Source organism: Protopterus annectens, chromosome 4.part0, assembly GCF_019279795.1.
Source record: "Protopterus annectens isolate FY-2018-M chromosome 4.part0, PAN1.0, whole genome shotgun sequence".
NCBI classification, from domain to species: domain Eukaryota; kingdom Metazoa; phylum Chordata; order Ceratodontiformes; family Protopteridae; genus Protopterus; species Protopterus annectens.
In genome coordinates, this window is record NC_056733.1 from 611,234,539 (window position 1) to 611,258,710 (window position 24,172).

The window sequence follows — 24,172 nt, forward strand, 5'->3', positions numbered from 1 at the left end:
TGACTGAGTTTGTCCGCCAGGATGCTGGACCGACCCGGAATATGCGTTGCTATGAGAAAGCAGTTGGTGGAGATTGCCCATTCCCACACTCTCATGGCTTCCTGACAAAGGGGGTAAGACCTGGTTCCTCCCTGTTTGTTGATATACCAGACAACAGACATGTTGTCCGATTGAATCACAATTGTTCCCAAGGGAAGAAAGGCCTGAAGTGCTAGCAATGCTAAGAGCACTGCTCTCATCTCTAGGACATTGATATGCAGCAAGGTCTCTGAATTGTCCCACGTGTCTTGGACCGTCCGGCCTGCAAAATGCCCCCCCCACCCGAGGCAGGAGGCGTCCGTGGTCACCGTGGCGAGGGGGGAGAGGCACAAAAGGGGCGGCCTCCGTGGAGATCTGGAGAGTGTAGCCACCACAGGAGGGACCGCCTGCACGCTTTGCTGATCGCAATGGGATGATGCATAGGAAGAGCAAGATACGACCACTGAACCATGAGAGTCCATTGAAGGATATGCATATTGAACCTGGCGAGAGGAAGAAGCGCAATCGCTGCCGCCATGGACCCTAGGGCCCTCAGGACCAACTCCGCCGGAACTGAATTTGAGTGGAGAATGGCCCGCACCTGGAGCTGTAGGCTTTGCACTCTGTCCGCTGTGAGGAAGGCTCTCAGTCTCCTCGTGTCTAACCTGGCACCTATAAAATCTATGAGCTGAGTGGGTGCTAGGTTGGATTTTTTTGTGTTTATCGTGATGCCCAGGCGTGGAGCAAGATGGAGAAAGGAGTCTCGCGCCAAGAGAAGTAGATGCCTTGTTGGGGCGGTGAGAAGCCAGTCATCCAGGTAAGGAAAGACCTGCACCCCCTGAAGCCTCAGGTGGGCCGCTACCACTGCTAATACTTTGGTGAACACCCTGGGGGCTGTGGTGAGACCAAAGGGAAGGACCCGGAATTGGTAGTGACTGGCTCCCAGCTGGAAGCGGAGAAACCTCCTGGAGCGCCTGTCCATTAGTATGTGGTAGTACGCATCCTTGAGGTCTATGGAGCACATCCAGTGATTTTCTCCCAGAAGGGGGAGAACAGACTGCAACGTGACCATTCGGAACTTCTCCTTGGGACTGCCAGGTTCAAGAGTGAAAGGTCTAAAATTGGTCTTAGATCCCCCGTCTTTTTTGGCACTAAAAAGAACCTGGAGTAGAACCCTGATCCGATCTGGTCTGGGGGGACGGGCTGGATGGCTCTTTTCTTTAGCAGATGGCCAATTTCTGCCAAAGCGGCCTCCCACTGACCGGGTGGAACGTCGGGGAGGGACTTCAATTTTGGCAAGTGAAGAAAGGGGATACGGTATCCTCTGGATATAATCTGGAGAACCCAGCGGTCTGATGTTATGGACTCCCATGCCACTAGGTGCTCCGAAAAACGTCCCCCGACTGCATCCAGAGTGGAGCAGCCGGGCAACCCCTCAGGAGTGCTGCGCGGGCCGTTCAGAGAAGGGTTCTCTGGACCCGAAGTTCCTAGGAGCCCCTCTGCCCCTAGGGCGGCGTCCTCCCTGTCCTCCTCTGCCACGGAAGGACTGGTTGTCCAGAGCAGGCTGGGATTGCTGCGACTTCCGGAACCACATCTTCTTCTGACCCTTTTGGTTCCTAGAATAGGGCCTCTGGGGTGCAGAGAAGTGGATTCCGATGGCAGACAGCGTCTTCCCGTCCTTCTCACTCTGGGTCAAAGTGTCGCGAACAGTTTTGCCAAAGAGGGCAGAACCATCGAAGGGGGCGTTCGCAAATGACGCCTTGAAGGGCTCCGAGAAATCGCAATGACGGAGCCAGGCCTAACGTCTAGTAACTAGGCCTGCCCCTGCGGCTCTAGCGGCACCTTCCGTAGCATGGGACAGTAGCCGCATAGAGGTATTAGTGACGGACCTGAGAGTGGCCATGCGGGTGGAGTGCAGCACTTTGTCCTCCTCCGACATGGACTCTGGGGGGGATGCAGCGTATTCTTTTATAAGATCGCGCTGCATCCTAATCACGTGTGCCAGATAGCTCAGCGCCCTCACAGAGAAGGTCGCTGAACTAAACATCTGCTTCCCCAAGCGGTCCATCATCTGAGACTCCTTGCTCGGGGGATGGACTGAGGGACTCTCCTGAGCAAGTTCCCTCTTGGTGGCCGCCGCCGTCAACATGGCATCTACCGGAGGCCCCTTACTCCAATGGGCACGGTCAACCGGGGGACTGAGAATACGGTCGGGCCTTTTTGGGATTGGCTCCACGGTGTCCGGTTCCTTCCACGCCCTGGTGGTAATGAGGTCCACCAGGGGGTCGGCAGGAGGGGACACCCAAGAGGTAGATGGGCCCGCTTCAAATGCCTCCAAGAACACGGACTCGTCCGAGGAAGACTTGGGGGCAGACCACCCCCCCCTTATGCGGAGCATTTCCATGATGTCTCCAAATGAGACATCCTCGGGGGGTGACCTTGGGGAGCCTTCCCCTTCCTCCAAATCCGTGTCTTCTGTGAGAGACTCGGGGGAGTCAATGTGCCTCCTTTTGCACGTATGTTTGCGGGGAACATCCTCCAGGGGGCTGTCAGAGGACTCCTCACAAACAGTGACCTGTTCCAGGGGAACAGCTTGGGGCAAAGGAGCGGGCTGTCCCAAGGGCCGGATGGTGGAAGCCTGACCCAGTGCAGATGGAGCGCGGGACGGAGCCGAAGCAAGTGCCGGGGGTCCGGAGACCCTCAACAGGGCCCTCTCCACTACATCAAAAGCTGAAGGGGAGCCGACCTCGACCAAAGGATCCGACAATCGGCTCCCCCTCGGATCCGAGGAGTGGATCGGAGCCGGCGCCGAAGCATTCGGATCCGAAGGGACAGTGCACTCCGACACAGACGGCGCCGAAGGAGCACTGATCCCCCCGGATCCGAAGCTCGGATCCAGGCTCCGAGAGGTCGGATCCGAAGCACTCGAGGGCAGGGTCAGATCCGAAGTACCAAGTACTATCGGTGCCGACCCACCCCCGGCTCCAAAGCTGCTCGGCTCCAACTGCTCCGAACCCGGGTAGCGGGTCGGAGAAGGAGCAATTGGCTTGAAAAAGGGTCGAGCTCCCCAGAGGGGAGGCAAGAGCACTCCCCGCTGCATATGGGCCTGGATGAACCTTCTCATCATCCGGTCCAGATCAGCGTCTGACAGGCTATAGGTTGATCTCGACGAGGCTACCGAGGTAGGCCTTGAGTGCCTCCTGGATAGCCTCGACGGAGATCGGGTCTCCTCCTCCTCAGGTCCCGTGAAAACACACAGGAGACCGGAGCCGAGGAGGGGAGAGCCAGCAGACAGGAGGCCGGAGGAGAAGCCGCTTGGCTGACGGGCCGAAACAGAGGTCTCGGCCCGCCGCTTATGGTGCTTCTCCTCCGGTCCTTCTTTCTAGCTTCCTCTCCTCCGAACCACTACAGGGAGGTTGAGTCCCAGGAGGAGGAGGGGGAGCTGGAGAGGAGACAACTGTAGAAACGGTTACCCCTGAAGGAGCGGAGGCCAGAGCCGAGTCCGGTGGCAAAAGACCCACCAAGACAAGCTTGGACCTCCGCTCCTTCAATGCCCTGGGGTTGAACCCTGCACAAATGGAACATCCAGAAGTGAGGTGTTCAACCCCAAGGCATCTGACGAAAGTGTGGCCATCAGCCGGGGAAAGCTTATGGCCACACTCGGAGCACTTAGAAAACACTGCTTTGGGTTGTTCAGACATCCCAAAGTACACAAAAAAAGTTACTTAAACTAGGGTAAAAGCAAAAGTAACTAAAGCACACACAGGCCCAAACACACACTACACTACCAGCGAGGGGAGGGAAAAGTAAAAATAAATTTAAAACACTAAAAAGTATAATCAAGTAATAGGGAAACCTAAACTTTCTCACAACTTTCACACAAAATTACAAATTTAAACACTGTAAAGACTAGAAAACTGCACTTAGCTGAAGAGCTTAGGAACACAAATCTGGTCACCAGCGCGGCAAACAAGATCTGAGGTCATGTAGGGAGAGCAGGGCATTATGGGTGAGGGGAGGAGCTGAGAGCTTGGATCCATAGCTGGTAAACCATGCCGGTTCGGATCCGATGTCGGATCCATAACCCACAGGTTGCAGACAAATGAATCTCCTACTTCAGATCTAAAGATGAGACACTGGTGCTTCCCCACCTACCTGTTAAAAAAGAGAGGAATTTAATGAATGGGTAGTGGAAATTATCTGGGAGTTATTAGGGAAGATGGAAAATACTCCAGAAGTTATAGCTAGTGAGTGGGATAAAATGGAAGTGGGGTTTAAAAATAGGGTAGAAATAAAAGAAAAAGAGATCTGATTAAGAAGTAATAAGAATTATTTAGAAAGTCTGACAAAAGTTAAAGTATTACAAAATAAGGAGAATCTCACAGAACAAGAAGAGACAATTGCAGAACACAAGGGAGTATCTGGATAATATGCATGAGTTTAGAAAGATTGCTGTTAAGCAACTATTATTTGATGATAACTCCAGAACACAAAAACTTTTGGCACGATGACATAAGCAACAGAAAATAAAAAGGTTACTGCTAAACTTAGGGAGCCTATAACAAGAAAAATAGCCATAGACCTGTAGAGGTATTAGAGATATTTAAGAGATTTTATGAAAATCTGCATAAAGCAGAGAAGTAGGGAAATCAAGAAAAATCACAAATGGAAATTTTTATGGAAACCATAACATGCCAATGTTAGGGATAGATGGGGCTCAATAACTAATAGTTAAGATGGGTGGAGATGAGAAAAATGGTGATGTATAAAGTACAGTTTTGTACCTACCATAAATGTAGATGTTCGAAGATCCACATTGCTGCAGTCCTTACACTTGGGTAGTCCGCTGTCCTCGGTCGGCCCGAATAACAAAGTATAAGGCTGACGTCGGTCAGGGCGCATTAGACTGACATCAGGACGTCAGGGTACAAATGCGCATGACCGTCGTCATATCCTCAGTCTTTTCTTGCCCCAGATGTCACAAGACCCTAACAAGAAAGGTCAAAAACTCAAAGACAACAAACAACCAACCAACCACCCTAGCACTAATACTATGTACAATATATACAATATACACAATATTTACAATCCAACCCACACAACCGCCTCTAACTACAGAGGGGAAGGAGGGAGGGTAAATTGGACTGCAGCAATGTGGATCTTCGAACATCTACATTTATGGTAGGTACAAAACTGTACTATGTTCTTCATCTCACATTGCTGCAGTCCTTACACTTGGGTAGAATCCCAAAGCAGAGGTAAGGGAGGATGGCACAACTATAAAGAAGCAGGAGCTGCCAAAATGCCCTGTAAAATAGCAGTGGCAAAACCAGCCCTAGATTTAGAGTAAAGTGGAAGGTGATAATGCTTAGAGAAGGTATGCACTGAACTCCAGGTAGCTGCCTCCAAGATATCTTTAGTTGCCACCCCCCCTTAAAAGCTGTTGAAGTGGCAGTAGCCCTAGTGGAATGAGGCCTAATCCCAGCTGGAACCTCCTTGCCATGATGGGAATAACAGAAAGCAATGCAACACCCAATCCACCTAGAAATAGTTTGTTTTGACACAGGCTTGCCCTGAGAACTCAAAGCAAAAGAAACAAATAACTGCTGAGACTGCCTGAACCCTTTAGTTCTGCTCAAATAATATCGCAACTGCCTGTGTATATCCAAAGTGTGCAAAATCTTTTCCCTTTATTTTGGGGGTTTGCATAAAAGGTAGGCAAATGAATAGTTTGGTTTAAAGCCACACTAGAAACCACTTTAGGCATAAAGGAAGGATTAGTACGCAAAGATACCCTATCCTTATGGAAAATTAAGAAAGGCTCAACTGCCATAAGGGCCTGTAATTCAGAAACCCTTCTTGCAGAGGTAATGGCTAACAAAAAAGCAGTCTTCCATGATAAATATTTCAACTCAGCAGTAGCTGCAGGCTCAAAAGGTTGTAGAGTGAGTTTCTCCAACACAAAACTGAGATCCCAAGCAGGAGTAGGAGCTCTTCGTGGGGGTCTTATATTCTTTGCCCCTCTAAGGAATTGCTTAAACAAAGGATGAGAAAACAATGGTGGGTCACAATCATAGTGAGCAGAAATTGCTGCAGCATGAATCTTAATAGAAGAGAAGGACAAACCTTTGTCCAGTAACTCAGTAAGATATTGAAGAGCCACACTTAAATTAGGCTTAGAAACATCAAATGCTTTTGCTGCACTCCAAAATAAAAATCTCTTCCATTTATCTGCGTACACTTTCCTTGTACTAGGCCTTCTGGCCTCCAAAATAACATTCAAAACTTGCTGTGGAAGCTGAAACCCTCCAGGGTTCAAAACAGAATATGCCAGGCTGTCAGGTGAAGAGAGTGAAGTTTGACATTGAGTAAATGACTGTTCTCCTGAGACAGCAGGTGTGGAATCGAAGGTAAAGGCCATGGCGGCTCCCGTACCAGACTTCTCAGTAGTGGGTACCAATGCTGTCGAGGCCAATCTGGAGCTATTAAAATCATCTTTGGTTTGTCCTGTCTGACCTTCAGAAGTACCTTTGGGAGGAGAGGCAGAGGTGGAAAGGCATACACATGAAGATTGCTCCAATTGAATGAAAGAGCATCCACTTTCCAGGCTGTGGGATGAAAACTTTTTGTGCAAAACTTTGGCATCTGGTAGTTTAGTGGAGAAGCGAACAGATCTATGTCTGGAGTTCCCCATGACACTGTCAATTTCTGAAAAACTTGAGGATCCAATTTCCACTCGTGGGGATCCATTATTTGTCTGCTCAACACATCTGCTAAGGAGTTCTGTGCTCCCGGCAGAAACCTTGCCTGAAGATTTAGCTGTAAACTGAGAGCAGTCTCCCACAAAATCATCGCTTGTCTGCACAGAGGATAAGAATGTGTTCCCCCTTGCTTGTTGATGTACCACATGACAGTTGTGTTGTCTGTTAGAATCAACACCTGCCCTGGAAGAAGTAAATCCTTGAAAGCTATTAATGCAAATTGGACTGCTAACATCTCCTTCAGATTGATATGTAGATGTAGAAGTCTGGCAGGCCACTTGTCTTGTATCCACTTTCCATTTAGATGAGCTCCCCAAGCTTTGTCTGAGGCATCTGTCGTTAGAATCTGACTCGCCTCTGGCCGGGTCACAGAGAGTCCCTTGTTTAGGTGACATTCCTGAGCCCACCACAAAAATTCCTTTTGAATGCAAGGTATTATCTGAATGACAGTGTCCATATCCTGGCAGTGCTGTGTCCATACATTTTTGAGATACCATTGTAGCTTCCTCATATGCAGTTTGGCATTGGGAAGCACCAGAATACAAGATGCCATGAACCCCAAGGCTTGAAGGACTGTCCTTGCAGTCAGCCTGGACTGATGAGACAATTGATGGAAGTAAAGAGAAAGATTCTGTTTGTCCGGGGTCAAAAAGGCCATCTGGGATGCTGTATTCAGTCTCACACCCAGAAAGCACATGTCCTGAGAGGGTACTAGACTGGACTTTATTTCGTTCACAGAATACCCCAGGCATCTTAGCACTGCTATCACATAATGTAGATGATGAAGAAGTTCGTCCTTTCCCTGAGCCAGAATCAGGCAATCGTCCAAATAAGGATAGATCTGTATTCCTCTTAGCCTGAAGAAAGCTATCACTGGAGCCAGAACCTTCGTGAACACTCTGGGCGCAGTGGATAAGCCAAAGGGCAATGCAGAGAACTGATAATGAGAAGTCCCAGCCCAAAAACGTAGATACTTCCTGCAACTTAGCCTGATAGGAACATGAAGGTAAGCCTCCTTGAGATCCAGAGTCACCATCCAGTGATCTTTGCCCAGCAGAGGTAAAAGCTGTTGTAACGTCAACATTTTGAACTTGGGAATGTCCAGATAAGTGTTGAGGATAGATAAATCCAAAATTGGTCTCCACGTGTTCCCCTTCTTTGGTACTAGGAACAGGCGAGAATAAAATCCTAGGCCCACTTCTGACAGAGGGACCGGTTGTAAGGCCCCTATTTGGAGCAGCAGAGAAATTTGTTTGTGAGCCTCTATTCTTTGTGGAGGAGGAACGTCTGGCATGCCTTTGAAAGGAGGCAAGGTATGGAAATAAAACCTGTAACCTCGGTGTATGATATCCAGTACCCATCTGTCTTGGGTAATTAAACTCCAATTTTCCTTGAAAAGTGCCAACCTTCCTCCCAAAGGTGCTGCCAGACGAGAAGGCTCTGGCAGCTGAAAAGGTAGGTCATTGGGTCTGTTTACGAAAGGACTGACCCCTACCCTCACCAGAAGACTGTGCAGGTGAACTCCCTGTTCTAGGCCTGAAAGAGCCCTGAGTTCTGCCCCTACCACGTCTAGACCTACCCCTAGACTGGGAATCATAAGAAGGATACGTCCACCCCTTGGTAGGCCAATTTCTGCTAAACTTCGGAGGCTGAACCTGCAAAAAATCTTTAACAGTCTGCATAGACTTAGCCTTGTCCTCCATTTTCTTTAAGACTGCCTCAACAGGTGAACGAAACAACACATCAGATTGTAAAGGAGCATCTAAAATCCTCGTCTTAACATGTTCAGATAAATTCTGATCTCTCAGCCAGGCGTGCCTGCGAAGAACTGACCCAGTGGCAGCCACCCTGGACGAGGCCTGTACAGCATCAAAACCACATTGCAAAGAATGCTTACCCACTTGTTCAGAGACATGTACCAAATCTTGTAACTCTTTACACTCAATACCTTCCGCCACAGCATCTACCTTAGACTTCAACTGAGAAAGTAGATAGTTTTGGTATTTCAACATGTGAAACTGGCAATTCAGAGCCCTCATAGCTAGGGTGGAAGAAGTATAGACTTTCTTTCCCCACCTATCCAAAGCCCTGGCCTCTTTATCTGGAGGAACCGGATTTTTAACAACAGAAGCCTTAACCCCTTAGGCCCCTGACTGACAGTTTCTGGGTCCGCCCTAGGACTCTTAAAAGATACTTATGAGCTTCAGGCACCCTATAGTACCTATCCGGTTTAACAGGAGCAGGAGGCAAAGAATCAGGATTAAGAGAAGCCTCTGCAAACACATCCTCCACAACATCCAGAACAGGAGGTATAGCCAAAGGCCTATGCTGGGGTAAAAACAAAAATTCCCTAAGCCTTTTCCTGGAATCAGAGAAGTCCTGACCTTCCCACTTAAAATGCTCCCTCATGGAATGAAGAGTCTCTGAAAAAGAAAAATCCTCAGGAGGAGAAGCAGAAGGAGTAGAATCATCCACATCAGAATCAGAATAAGGAGAATACTCCTGCAAGTCTTCAGCCGAAGACTCTGAAACATCTGAAGCCTACTCAAAACTTCCCAACTCAGGTTCCACCCTAGGCCTCTTATCAGGAGGGGGCAAAGAACCTCTAATCAAAGTAATCAAATCTTCTGCCATTTTAAGCATATGCTTCTTGGGCACAGATCCTGAAGAACTAGGAGTGACCCCAACTGAAGCTAAACCTGGCCTGCCTCTGGGGGAAGCCTTGGAAACAGAAGGAGAAGGCCTAACCACCCTAGGAAGGGAGGGGAGTACAGTAACCTGAGAAGCCCCTTCAGCCTGACCTGCCTCCTGAGAGGCCACATCCTGCAATAACAAGGTCTCCCCCTGGGACTCCAGAGAAACCTCCGGTGGAACCACCGGCTCCACCGACACCTCTAAAGAACCGGCGTCCGGTACGGACGACTCATCTTGCCTGGACTTAGCTGCTTTATCCTTGCGCTTCTTCGAAGAAGCGGGCGTCGGAGCATCCGACGGCATATTGTAATTGCACCGCTTCCCGAAGACTAACCTGGCACAGTCTAACCTTCTCTTAATAGTGCGCTTATTGAATCTAGCACAAAAGCGACACCCAACAACGTCGTGCTCAGGCCCTAAGCAAGGAATACACAAAGTATGATAATCTCTATGCGGTATCTGTTTCCCACAAGAAATACAGTTATTCACTTTTTCTGACATCCGGTAAACCACTGAGGCAAGAAAAAACTAAAATATTCCCCAACGGGGTATTTAGCCAACTTTGACTCGGTCTGAAACTCCGAATTCGAAAAATTTCAGAACGCCGAACGGCACTTGCAACGCTGCTTCTGCATCGGACCATGCGGCAAAAAAGACTGAGGATATGACGTCGGTCATGCGCATTTGTACCCTGACGTCCTGATGTCAGTCTAATGCGCCCTGACCGACGTCAGCCTTATACTTTGTTATTCGGGCCGACCGAGGACAGCGGACTACCCAAGTGTAAGGACTGCAGCAATGTGAGATGAAGAACATCGAATCTGCAGGAAAGCCTCCACAAATAGATGATATTCCAGTTGAAATTTGGAAGCTAGGAAGGAAGAGAGTGATAAAGATCTGTCTGAAAGGTTTTGTTTAACAATATTTTAAAAGTAGGGGAGTCACCAACAATCTGAAAAAGAGCTGTGGTAGCCGCCTTATTTCTTCTTTTCTTTTGTCCCTAACTGGAGGCCGGCAGATGTGGCCAACCCCATAGTTGTTACTCTGCTGTGGGTGCCACTGGATTCCAGACTTCCATCATGATGCCTTTCCATGCTGTTCAGTCCATGGCAATGTTTCTGGCCTCCTGTAAGTCAAGTCACCAGCTTCTCAGGTCCTCTTCCACCTGTTTAGTCCACACTGTCTTTGGTGCAGATTTATGAACTCTCCAGTTCGCAGGGTACTCTCTCCATAACAGTTTGTATGGCAAGTGGTGGGTGTCCATCCTACATATGTCCATACCAGCACAGCCTCCTTGTTCTGAATCTGTTCACTGATCATTGGCTGCTGATCACATCTGGTTTGGATGCTGTTTCTACTGTGGTCATGAAGTGAGATTCAAGAAAACACAAAATGAACTAATGATAAAGTGGAACCAGCAAATGAAAAGTCCAAAGCACCAAAATAAAAAGCAAGCGCCACAGCATTGTATCAATATTTTTAATAAAACAGAGTTTTCAGACAAAAGTCCTTCTTCAATGCTAATAAAATGATATCAGGACATCACATCCTTTATACTTAAAAATCCAACAAGCACATGACACAGCCTACCAATCACAAACTAAGTACAATCAAATAATTAAGAAAAAACAAATGATGGAATATCTCACTGAAAAGTCTTAAAGGAACATGTTACATTCTCTTAAGGTTTCAGATTTGTTTACTACTATACAACTTAATATAGTCACATTTCATTTAGAAATCACCCAAAGATGTACATGTATTGTTACTTTACTAAACTAAATAAGTGCTTTTATATATATATATATATATATATATATATATATATATATATATATATATATATATATTTATATATATATATATATAAAAGCACTTATTAATGCATACATTTCAACATATGTATACCAAGATTTCAAAAATACGTTTGAATAATGCTAATGGGTATAATGCAACTACAAAAATGATTAATATAGCAATAACCCATGCCTGGGTGGGTAATGCTGGACTTACCCACGGTTGGTGTGGTTTGGTCATGAGGTCGAAGCCCGAGTGGCCAAACAAAGCCAACCATGGGTAAATCCAGCATTGCCCACACCCAGAAGTGGGTTATTGCTATTATATAATGACATTATTTAAGAAAAAAAAAAATTACTTTTCTTAAATAATGGCATTGTATAATGCCTCCTTGCTGCCCTTCTGCAGCTGTCTGGTATTCTGCAGCAGTTCTGATGTACTGCGCATGCTTATGCCTACACAGTACATCAGAGCTGCGGGCAAAAGCAATGGAGAAAGCAAGATCTCCGCTGCTTTTTACAAACTGTCTCGCTATGTTAAACGAGTTTAACATAGCGAGACAGCTTTAAAAAAAGCAACGGAGAATCTCCGTTGCTTTTTTTGAAGCTGTCTCGCTATGTTAAACTCGTTTAACATAGCGAGACAGTGTGAAGCAATGGAGATTTTGCATTCTCTGTTGCTGTACAAAAAAGAGTTATAGTAATGGAACAAGTCCGGGCGATCGGACCTTTTTCCATTACTATAACTCTGATTTACAACGTGCACGCTGACCAATCAGCGTGCACATTTTTGAATATTAATGGGGGATCATTGTATAATGCGAGTTATATACCTAATAGGGAAATACAGAGGCCCATGATTTCCCTTGATAGCTACAAAGGGCTATATAAGCTAAACAAATTTAATGAATTGCATGTACAACAAATGACAACTACAAGCAAGACAAGAGGTATGAATGTTGTGAATCAACAAGTATCTTGCAGCAGGCTTAATAATTTAAATGCTTTTGTTGTAACTTTTAATTTGAATGATTCTATTGTAACTAATAACTTGAAATATGATAAGCGAGGTCCTATGGATACTCCCTTTGCTTTGGGTAATGTTGTAGTAACAAATGCCCAGGTAGATATCAATGGGCATAATAAGGATGAACGAGTTAAGACAGCAAATGTGCATGTTTTAAGTCAGCTAAATGAAAGTAACTTAACTGCCATGATCACTGTTCCTAACTTGGTTGATAATGCTGAAATGACAAGCAATACTGTTGTAAGTAGCTCTGTCAATTATTGTACATTTAATAGAGATGAAGTAATACCTATGGAGAATGGTGTTATGCAGGGCAATTCTGATAGGGTGTTGAATATGGATATACCATCTGATGTAACACCAGAGAGTTGTGTAGTAAACCTATCAAATCACCAGTTAACTGAAACTGAACTTTCCTTGCTCTCTAAAGACCTTAAGTTCATTCCACTGTCTACGGACAATGTAGCAAATGCAGTGACTGATTTAAAAATGTTTACACAAAATTTAAATTTAAAAATATTGACAGGGATTTGAACTCTGGTGTAGATAATGGATGTAAAAGAAGCATATTCATACCTTATACTGATCCGATTGTGACAGTATTCAATGATGTATGTGAGAAGCAAATTAGGGAAATTTATGATCATAATTATTATAAAAAACATACAACTTGACTAGGGAAGAAACTGCAGCATTAAAGAGCCTAAAGAATGATAAAGATCTGATAATTAAAGAAGCAGACAAAGGTGGCAGTATAGTACTTATGAATACAGTAGATTATCTTAAGGCCATGGATGTTTTAGTCTCTGATAGGGCTACATTCAAACTGATAGAAATATTAATGAAATTATTACTAAAATTAATATGGCTTTTTATGAGTTACATTTATATTAATGAAATTATTACTAAAATTAATATGGCTTTTTATGAGTTACATTTACTAAATAATATAGATATTGATACCTTCAACTTCTTCACTGTTCCATGTCCCACAATACCCATTTTATACGGCCTCCCCAAAATACATAAATCAAGGGATAAACCTCCTATGAGGTCCATTGTGTCTGGCCGGGGATGGGCCCCTGAACCGTTATCTGTATATTTGGAAAGAACTTTGAAAAGTCTCTTAACTGGTGTTTCTAGTTATATCAAAGATATGGGAGACTTTCTCAATCAGTTATATAAGTGGTAAAATTAAAGTACAGAGAAAAATTTCTTATTGGTAACGTTAGACATAAAATCTCTCTTTACTGTGATTCCAAATGAATATGGAATGGAATGTGGCCTGCCAGCCATATAGAAACAATATGTGAGATTTTGGACTTAGTATTACTACAAGTGTTTGTGTTTAATAAACAGCTATACCAACAAATTTCTGGTATAGCCATGGGGACAGCGACAGCTAACATCTATGTGAATTTAACTCTAAGCAGATGGGAGGAAGAAAACATCTTTGGTCAGGCCAACAAAGATGCACATAAAATATTATTTTATAAGCATTTTGTGGATGATATCTTCCTAGCATGGCATGGTACTAGTGATGAACTAAATAATTTTTATTTGTGTCTGAATGGTGTAAATGTTTTTTTTAAATATGAGATGAACTATTCAGAATTAAGTATAAACTTTTTGGATGTCAGTTGTTTAAGACTGAAACTGGGTTAGATACTAGTATTTACAGAAAAGATATACAAACAAACATATTTACACAAAACTAGCATGCATACTAAGCATGTCTTTAAGGGCATACGTAGGGGGCATTACCTACGTGTTCGTAAGTTAAACACCCGAGATGAAATATGCCGTAAACAGATGAAAGACATGACAGATGAACTTCTTGAAAGAGGTTATAACCCAAATTAGATGTAGCCAGAAATTAAATATCTATGAGACAAGGGAGAGCGAGGCCTTATTTTTCTAATCAGGATAGTACTACTGCCACATATTCATTGTCTGATAATACCTTGAGATACCTAATGACTTTTAGTAGGACAAGTAAAAGTATTGAAAAAGTCATTAGAAATAACTGGCATATACTGAAGGCTATGCTAGGTTATGGCAAATGGATCCCTGATAGACCATATTTTACTTATAGAAATTGTAATAGTTTAAAGAAACATTTATGTTATAAAGATTTTAGCTTGAATAGAATAGAACCTATGATATATAACAAGAAATGCACTTATCCCTGTTACAATTGTATATGTTGTGCTAGTATTACTACAATAACTGAATTTGTGCATCCATGTAATGGGAGGAAATTTGAATTTTGTTGTACAGCTACTTGCAATACCACTAATGTGATTTATTTAGCATTATGTCAACAATGTCCATGTTTTTATATTGGTAAATCAACAAGAAGGCTAAGAGACAGGATTGTGGAGCACAAATCGGAAATAAGGAGGAAGGTAATCACTAACTCTCTAGCCCAACATATACAGGAGACAGATGAATCACATAATTTTCTCTTTTGTGTAATAGATACTGCAACTTCTAAAATTACACATGGATACTAGGGAATATGATTCCATGTTTTTGACTCATCCTTAAGGAGAATAACAACAATCATGCAGAATATTATTCTTATTATTAATATATTTATTATATTCATAAAGTAGCAGAAAGTATACTGACAACTAAGCCAACAGAGGAAAGGAGAAATGAGATTTTGCTGATAAAGATGACTGCAATTAGGGGTACAGAGAATAGACAAGAGGAGGCTGGAATTTAATGGAGAAGATGGCAAAGGTACCAAGATACTGGGAACAAATAATTAGAGATGGAAAAGTAATAGAATGGGAAGAGGCCAAGACATTTGGATTGCAGGCTAGTGATTACCTTCCCTATCAAGAATTGATATCAGGGTGTAGGCAAAGAGAAATGTATACGATAATCGTCAATGAAAGACCTGCACTGGTTGGGATTTTAAATGAATCTAGAACAGAAGCTGCTGTTAAAAAAGGGATAATTAGTAGGGCATATGAAATTTTGTATCACAATTACAGGAATCGATCAGAAAAGAAAGGAAAGGCAGATTAGATATGCAATTCACAAAGAAACAATGAGAGGATAGAGGTATGGCTCCCAAATAAGCAATGGAATCTAGAAGATTTAGGCTTTTTGCCTGAAAGTGTTTGTATAGATACTTTTATACCCAAAGTAGACCCCAAAGATTTTCCCCAGGTTGATAGCAAAGATTGGAAATGTGATGGGAAGAAAGTATAACTGGGAACATATGTTTTGGGAGAGTAATGAGTTGGCAGACTTTAAAAGTTCCCTACAGAGTACTCTGTTAGTTACAGTTTGCTCGCCAAGTATTCCTAAGGAAATTATTTCTTAAACTGGGATACAGGATCAGAATTTTCTACACACAGTAGGGCCTTGTTAAGTTTAATTCTGGTGGCTACCAAAAAAAACAATTAGAAAATGGAAATAAAAATCTAAACCAACTGTGAGACTGCCAGCCCAAATAGCTGGAATTTTATAAATAATTCTATGTCATTCGTCAGTATTAATATGATGCGTATGCTTGTCTTACAAATGTAAGAAAACTATATGTTATGTGGATATTAAACTACTGGTGCAGAAGTGTGTGTTGAACTGTATGTTATGTACTGAGCTTCAAGAATGTACCCACAGTGTACACTGCTGGAAAAAAACAGAAATGTGTATAAACTACATGCCTGTGCAAATGTGTGTTTTCATAGTAGAAGCTGGATCATACAGAGCTAACCTGCAAACTATGAGAAAATAAGTGAAGAGTTTTACGGTTGTGTTTATCTCAGCAAGAAGACAGGATGCCTACAGCTAGAAGTTCTTTCTATTGTCTGGAAACATAAATAATTGCAGGCTTCAAATGCAAGTGTTTAACGTTTTATGACTTCCAGTTCTAGGCAAACTTCTGAGAGATAAGTATTTTTCACAGAGAAATGTTAAATACTGTTTGTATCTGTTAGCCTGGGAACTGAAGTCAAGTGACAAGTAGTGATTTCATGACCCAGCAGTAATGTGTTATTAATTTAAGAACTATCTCTCAGAGAAAGTCTGTGCATTTTGTATTTGTCTTTGGATCTGACAACATCCTCTCCTATCAGCACTTGTCTTGCTTATAGTAAGTACTAGATTACAGTAATCTCTCTTAGAGTTAGACAGGAATATTGTAAGATTTGTTTAGATGTGTTCTGTATTTATGTGGGACTGTCCTGCAATGTTGTTTTAAAATATTTCCCATGATTCTGAACTCTGTTGTCACCATGCTGAGTTACTGAATATTGTCTTGTGATTTTATTATTTATTATTAAATATATTTAAACCTTTTAATTGTGGCTGGTTTATTTAGAGACATTTAAGCTCTTAAGAGTACTTGCATTTGCATTTTGTGACACTATATAGGCCACTCCAATAGCCTTGTTGTTGGTAACATGTACCATTTGGATAATAGTACATTACACAGTAGAAATGGTCACCCTTTGGTAAGGGCCTTATAGTAGTTGATAAGTAAGGGTGGTTGGTGGCAGTGATAACTACCTTATAATCTGGGCAGAAGGGGGCACAGCTAGTAAACCTGTGTCAGCCTTCCCCAGGAGTGTCTGTGTGTTTGTATATAAATCAAATTTCAAAGTGTGTGTCTGTTAGCTACTTGGGCAGGGACAAGAAGCACTGGCTGGACAGAGAGGGTGCTGGAGGTTTTGGCTTGACCACTCAGCTGAGATCTTAACCCTTTAGCTGTGCCAGTGGGGAGTCTTATTAGGGATCTGGAGAAAGAGAGAGAAACTACCCCCAGACTGACTGTGATCTCTGTGTGCTCTTAAGGAAAATTGTACTTTACTGTGTGTGTACTTGTCATCCTCACAATGTGCACATCCCTCACTGGTGTTAGTGGTGAGGATTGAGGCTCCTTGATTACTGAGCTCGTGCATGGGCATCACACCAACTATACTTGAAGTAGTGAATATTGTAACTGAGATAAAGGAATAGGAAGCTGGATCTATGAAAGTGAGAGAGTAAATTACATAGAAAAAATGGAAATTGTGGAATATATGCAGTAAAATGTTTTGGAGGAGGAGGAGGAATGAGGTTTAACAGAAGACAGGAATTGAATAATGTATGTAATGTTGCTTAGATTACATGATATGTAACAGATGGGATGTATAATGTTTGTAAATATGAACTTGTTAATGTGGTTTAATTTCTTTTATATAAATTTAAGTTTGCCTACATCACAAATGCTAATTCAATAAAAGTATTACAAAACAAACAATTAATATTTTTATCCAACTTAGAAGAATGAAGGAAAGCATGTTTTACATAGACTAGATGTTTATGGACAGCGCGGGTACTACATCGGGAGGTTGTGACTCAAGAAATAGATCAACTATTAGTCTCCTATAAGAAAGAAAAAGGTCCCCCTGTTGATAATCAAACTATGTCTTAATGCTTCGCTAACTGTACTGCCTTTTGTTATAAGTAAAATAAACTTGTTCAAGACAGATTTAAGAGTACATTCCACTAGGAAAACAATGAGTTTGACTGTTTGCTTTTGTAATGTTTCTGCTCAAAATATTTTGAAACTGAAATACGTACAAATGATCTCAAATTTACCAAATGCAAAAAGCTGGAGACACAATTTAGGGGCAGAACAGTATTTGGCATGGCTGTATCTATAGAAGGACCTGTAACAATCAGTCTCTCATAACTGACAAAGTACTGCTTAGGAATCTAACTAGACATTGTGGTCTGCTTTAATAGTAACCCTTCCTAAACAGACAAAGTACTGCTTGGGAATGTACCCAAATGTGGTTTCTGTTTATAGTGTCCCTCCACCTCCAAAAAATCAGTACATTTCTGTAATATACTCACCACAACAATAGATCATTGAGGAGAGGTCACTATAACAGTAAAGGTATCCTTTTTTCTTCCTCCAGAGGAGATGTTTACAGTTTCATTATTACTGTTTCTTTCAGAAGTGTTTCAGGTATTACACTGGATTTGTTACGATACTTTGACTTGACGGCATAGCAGAAATATGCCTGCAATAAACACACCTTCTCCTGAGAGGCCCTATATGATCCAAAGAAAAATACACAGTGCTTGACAATGCTAGATATATATGATTTCTCCCCACATCTTTTTAAGTATAGTCAAAGGTAGAATTAACACTAGAGTTGGTCCTATTAACTAAAAATGTGACAGCTGATGAAAATCCATTCAGAAAAGGAAGAAAACAGAACATGGACAAACCCAGTTATTGACTTATCGTTACAGTGATTTTGTCTTGAAAATCTAGCTAAAGAGGAAAACAGAAGGTGGGTAAGCCTGTTTTGCTCGAACTGCCAGCCAATTATCAGCCTCCTCACAGCCAACTGTTCCCCATCAAGACAACAAGGATCAATCAGTAAAGGCCATCACTTATGTAGCCATCAGGGTTGGTTTGAATATTCTGGTTGGTCCTATGTCTCCTGGTCACACTTCGCTCATAAAGGAAGGGGGTTTATGATGGACTGACACTATGGTCATCCCTCACTTCTGCAAGGGGTGCTGCACTCCCATTCTTGAGCACCATGTGAAGATTTCCCCCATACCAACCAGGGAGATCACACCCTCCTATCTGCACAATAAGCACCTGCCCTATTACCCCTCCCCTGTGATACGATAGCTGGTCTTTCCCCTTCACTCCTCTTCTTCTCTTCTTGGCTCTTTCATTGCTGGGGATGCTATTCGAACTCTGGTCGCCTAGACTGCTGACAGAACTCCATTCCTCTGCATCTTGGAGCCACTCCCAAATGTTATGATTTACTATTACAAGGACTTCTCCTTGAAGGTTTACTGATATAGTAAATACCTTGCTTAACTATATTTTCCTGTTTCCCACGACATCTTAGCAACAAAAATGCTACATAGCAATGGAATCAAGAATGACCCCTTGAGAAGCTCAAATTTTAGTAGTTTGGGGACTACTCTCTTGTGCTTTACCTGATAAATATATATTTTTTAAACAAGAAACATCTTTATTAAACCATTCCTTATGACCTAAGCAATCATACATTTATATAAATGAAAACAAACCACACCGACACAATCCTAGTTGCAAGCATTTTACATCACAAACCACACTGACACACTCCCAATTGCAAACACTATACAGCACTTATAATGTACCTAATCATTTTCAGTCAAACATTACATAGCTCATTTAAGTCCTGCCTTCTCTTAAACCTCAGTCCTCCCCTGTATGTATTGTTCCCACAATTCCCATTTTTTCCTATGTAGTTTGCTCCTATCTTTTTCTAAAGATCTCAGTTCTAGTTGTTTTATCTCTATTACTATATTCACTACTTCTAATATAGTTGGTTTAGATTTTGATTTCCGTTTTCTAGTAAATGTTTTTGGCAGCAACCATAATTAGAGACAGCAAGGCTTTACCATGTCTAGGCAATTCCGATTCTGCAACACAGCTCAGAAAATTCATCTCCCTCTTCACACCAATCTGCCCACACAGTATCTCTGACAGTGCATCCCCCAGGAATCCTTAAAGTCCACCAACACACTGCACTCCCCAAAAATATATTCCCAATTACCTCTTTCTTCCCCATCACACCTCCAACATTTGCTGTGTACCTGAGGAAAAATTCTCAGTAGTCTACTTGGGGTATAAAAATATCTATGTAAATATTTCCAAGCAAAAATCCTAAATCTTCTAGACTTTGTTGCATATTTGGGAGACATACATATATCTTCCCATTGTTTCTTTGTGAATTGCTTATCCAGTCCCTCTCTTCACAATACTTTCTAACCTCCTTTGATTGATTCTTATAGTTATCATGGTCCACTAAGTATTCCTTTTTGAAATTGCAATTTCTGTTCTAGATTCCGCTAAAACTCTACCAGTGCTGGTCTTTCGTTTAGAACCCCCTATTTCATTCTGTTTGCTTATACTCTGATATCAATCCTTGATAGGGAAGGCAATCTCTAATCTGCAGTCCAAAGAAATTCCTGGCATCTTCCCATTCTATTACCTTTCCCTCTCTAGTTATTTGCTCCTGATACCTTGGTTCCTTTGCCAGTTTTCTCCAATAAATTCCAGCCCCCTCTTGCTTATTGTCTACATCCCTAATTGCAGTCATCCCTATTGGCAGAATCTCCTTTCTCTATTCCCATGTTGGCTTAGTTCTTAGAATAATTTCTGCTACTTTATGGATATAATATTCGGTATGCTTACTGATATTCTCCTTAAAGGCCTGCATCCAAAATCCCAGTGTCTCCTTGTTTCTTGCGCCCCCCCCCCCCATTTCAACATCATCCCTTTCCACTCTGAATTATAGTTTTCTGCTTGTGTTATGTACAGGAGTTACTTGGACCCATTCCCAGGCAGCTGGACTAACAGCCTCTTCAGCCAGTCTTACCATACATACAGAAAGCTGGAATGTGAAAAATACTTTTAGTAGATCCTGTCATATGACTGCAGATTGATATCAAGTGATTTAATTATGTACTTTGTGATTTTTTACCAGGGTTGTGTTAACCTAATCACTGGTATGATATCACGCTGGGTGCCTGATAACACAAAGCATAGGAGGAGGTGCTTGTAGAGCTTGCCCATACACAGCCCAGGAAGTTAGATGTTCAAGGGATCTACAATTTTAATTATGCTGATGTTACCATTTCATTCTGGGATTACTATGTTAGCATTCCAAGCAAATGGGATCTTTCTTAGTGCAAGACAACAGTTTATGTGACTTGGCAATGACTATGGCTGCTGATAATCCAGGGAAGGCCACCTTTTTAGACTTAAGTATGATTTTATCTGCTTCAGACGTACTTATTTAAAGTTTAGGTTAAGGCAGTCATTTGTTTAACTAGACACTTTACCTTAACAGTAAATATATGTTCTGCCTTAGTTTTCTGGGTCAAGATTAATAAAAAGTTTACAAACATCAGTTCATTCACCCATTTAAAGCAATAAATAAATAACTTTTAGAAAAAAGCAAATAGTAAACGGTTTTAGAATCAATAAATGTCAGCTATTCCCAAAGCGAACACACCCAAGGACTTAACCACACACCTTCAGAGGAGTATGGTACTGAACGAGAAACACAGTTTTGAACAGCTGCCATGAGACATAAAAATATATAAACCAAGAAATTAACCGCACTGACATACCAGTATAATACGTTGTCAATGGATATGCGAGCTGTGGCCAGCAGACTTCATTCCTGTTGCAGTCATATTCTGTGTAATTCATCTGGAAACTACAATACACCAGTGTTAGGATACACACAAATATTTAAACTTTCAATAAAATCTTACGAATAATTTTCAGTTTGTTTGCTTACATTTTTTTCTTCCCTTCATATATGCCACATATACTCATCACAGAAAGACCATCTAAAGTTCCATTTCGCTAAAGAGTAATCACCATTTTACTCTAACGGGTAACAGACTGCTTATCAAACCAACAGTTATTCAGGTTCGACTTAAAAGCTGCCATATTAAATACTGTAATGGGTGGCATGTTCAAGTTCTGGGTTCAGAGCCAGATCAAGGTCAAACAGGCACCCAGGCAGGGTAAAGGATTGGCGCGACCCCCACAGAAGCCCCCAATCCCCCACAAAAACAATTTCTTGAAAATGTACTGAAGCTCACAGTTCCTTAAAAATGTACTGAAATCACAATTCTTTAAAAATGCACTGAAACTCATAGTTTGGTACTTGGTGTACAGGATTCAGGATCTTGTCTCCTGTAACGAAGGTACAGGGTTTGAACCTCATTAAATTAACTAACCTGCTAGCTCTAACTAGGGCATTTTACACAGACACACCCACACCCACCCACCCTAAGCAGGAATGGTGCCTTACCTTACAGATAACAGTGGAAGAGACAGAAAAGGTGTTTAAATTCTGTGCCCAGACATAGAACTGAAGAAGAAGCAAGCATGCATCGATGCAAGCAACAGTAGGCATGTGTGGATACATGACTGGATGGATGTAAACATTGCACAGACAGAGCATCTGCCCTTTCTTAAAGACGAACACCATTAAAGAAGACTTGTACAGTTTTTTTAAACTTAAAATTAAAAAATAAATGGTGTGACAGTCCCCCTGGTCAGTGGGCCCCTGTCTAGTTCACCTAATATCGAATCCAGCACTGTCTGGGATACCTTCTACATAAAATATTTCTTCCAAATGTAGAGTTCACTATTAACTTTAGCATTTGTTCTGCCAGATGTGGTAAATTTAATGCTAGGTAGCCACTTAAAGTTGGCTATAAAGGTTGTGCTTTACTACAGCATTAAATTTAAGATGCATGCTACAGCCCCTCACCACATACACACACACACACACACACACACACACACACACACACACACACACACACACACACTCCTGTACAGCACTAAAAACAGTAAAAACTCAAGCAATATATTTTTCCCTTCAGACAAAAGGTAAGTACCTTTTTTCAAGAAATTGTAGAATATTTTTATTAAAGTTACTTAATGCCTTGGTTAAGACAAGAAAAACAAAATAGTGAGTAAGCAATACTTCTTCATTAAAACAACAACACTGGAGATATCCTGAACTTCAGTTTAACACGTTCCTTTTCATTAGTGTGACCTCATGAGACAATAAGTAAAGCAACTGTATTGCAATAAACACAAAAAAGATAAAAGTAATGTGACTTGAAAAAGCCATCAAAATGTAGCATACAGCTAACAATGCACTACAAAAAAAAAAAAAAAAAAAAAACAACGGAGACACATTTGTTCCAGAACAAAACAGTTATTATAAAAATGAGAACTATCTATTATGTACTTAAAACATTTTGCTACTGATGATGTACAGTAAACTGTGTGCTGAAGAAAGCTGGCAAAGGATGTATTAGAATGAATTCCAGATACTGGAGCACATAAGAGAGAAAGTTCTGTCAATGCAAATTACTTTAGGATCCTAAGGAACTCTGGAGCAAAAGATTTTCCTGCAAAACCAGAGTTCTATCTTCAGGATACAAGACGTAGGTTCTTTAACTATGGGTATATTATCACCCCCTGTTGCTGAGACATGAGATTGCATGATATGAGGAAGATCTTAGCATCCGTATTGCTCAGTCCCTTGAGCAGGGAAATCCAGGGCTGTCTTGGTCATAGGGGGAGCAATGAGGATCAAGTTGGCTCAGACCTGCATAACTTTCCTCAGCAGCTTGGATATTAAGGATGGAGGATGAAAAGCATGCAGAAAACCCTTATCAAGAGATGGAAATATGTAAATGTCTTTGCTATTGCATTAGTGTGCCACTTCTGGTATCATCCTCAACCTGCATCACTGATATTTTTATTCTTTCTGAGTTCTTAGTTTATCACATATCCTAATATTTATTTAGCTAAATATGATGCGTCTTACCAATATTTTACTCATAATTTCTGGTTATTAAAACTGTGTTGTCTGCATAAGCAATTAGATCATGTTCTGATTTTTAATTATGAAACCAGAAATGACTTTCTGCAACTTAAATAATAAAGGTTTATTGCTGATGTAAATTTGTAGAAAGCATGCATCTCTGCCAAACACAAATTAAAATGACAAATATATTGGAATGTTTATTATTTACCTTAATATATGCATGTGTTTTAGCACAGAAATTTTGTTTCACAGTTATAAAACCCCAAGGAAGAGAGTAATATTCCAAAACCCATCATAAACAAGTTCTATTCAAATGGTCAGCACATATCCAGTCTGGAGCAAAATAAGTAACACTTAAAGACACATAATATATATATATATATATATATTAATATATTAATATATATAGCTATATGTGTATACAAGTCAGCACCGTGGAATCCCAGGAGTGTATTTTCTGTTCCCCATCCAGTTATCCAAGTT

At 41.7% G+C, this 24,172-nt stretch overlaps 1 protein-coding gene across 2 annotated transcripts in view; it reads right to left on the minus strand.

Annotated features, from left to right (window-relative positions):
- TCTN2 (tectonic family member 2) overlaps positions 1-24,172 on the minus strand; it is a 1,339,098-nt gene that overhangs the window by 86,427 nt on the left and 1,228,499 nt on the right. For both annotated transcript variants that reach the window (XM_044068545.1, XM_044068546.1), the window contains one exon: positions 21,456-21,544. In XM_044068545.1, coding sequence (XP_043924480.1) covers positions 21,456-21,544 — 89 coding nt within the window. The remainder of the gene's footprint in view (positions 1-21,455; positions 21,545-24,172) is intronic.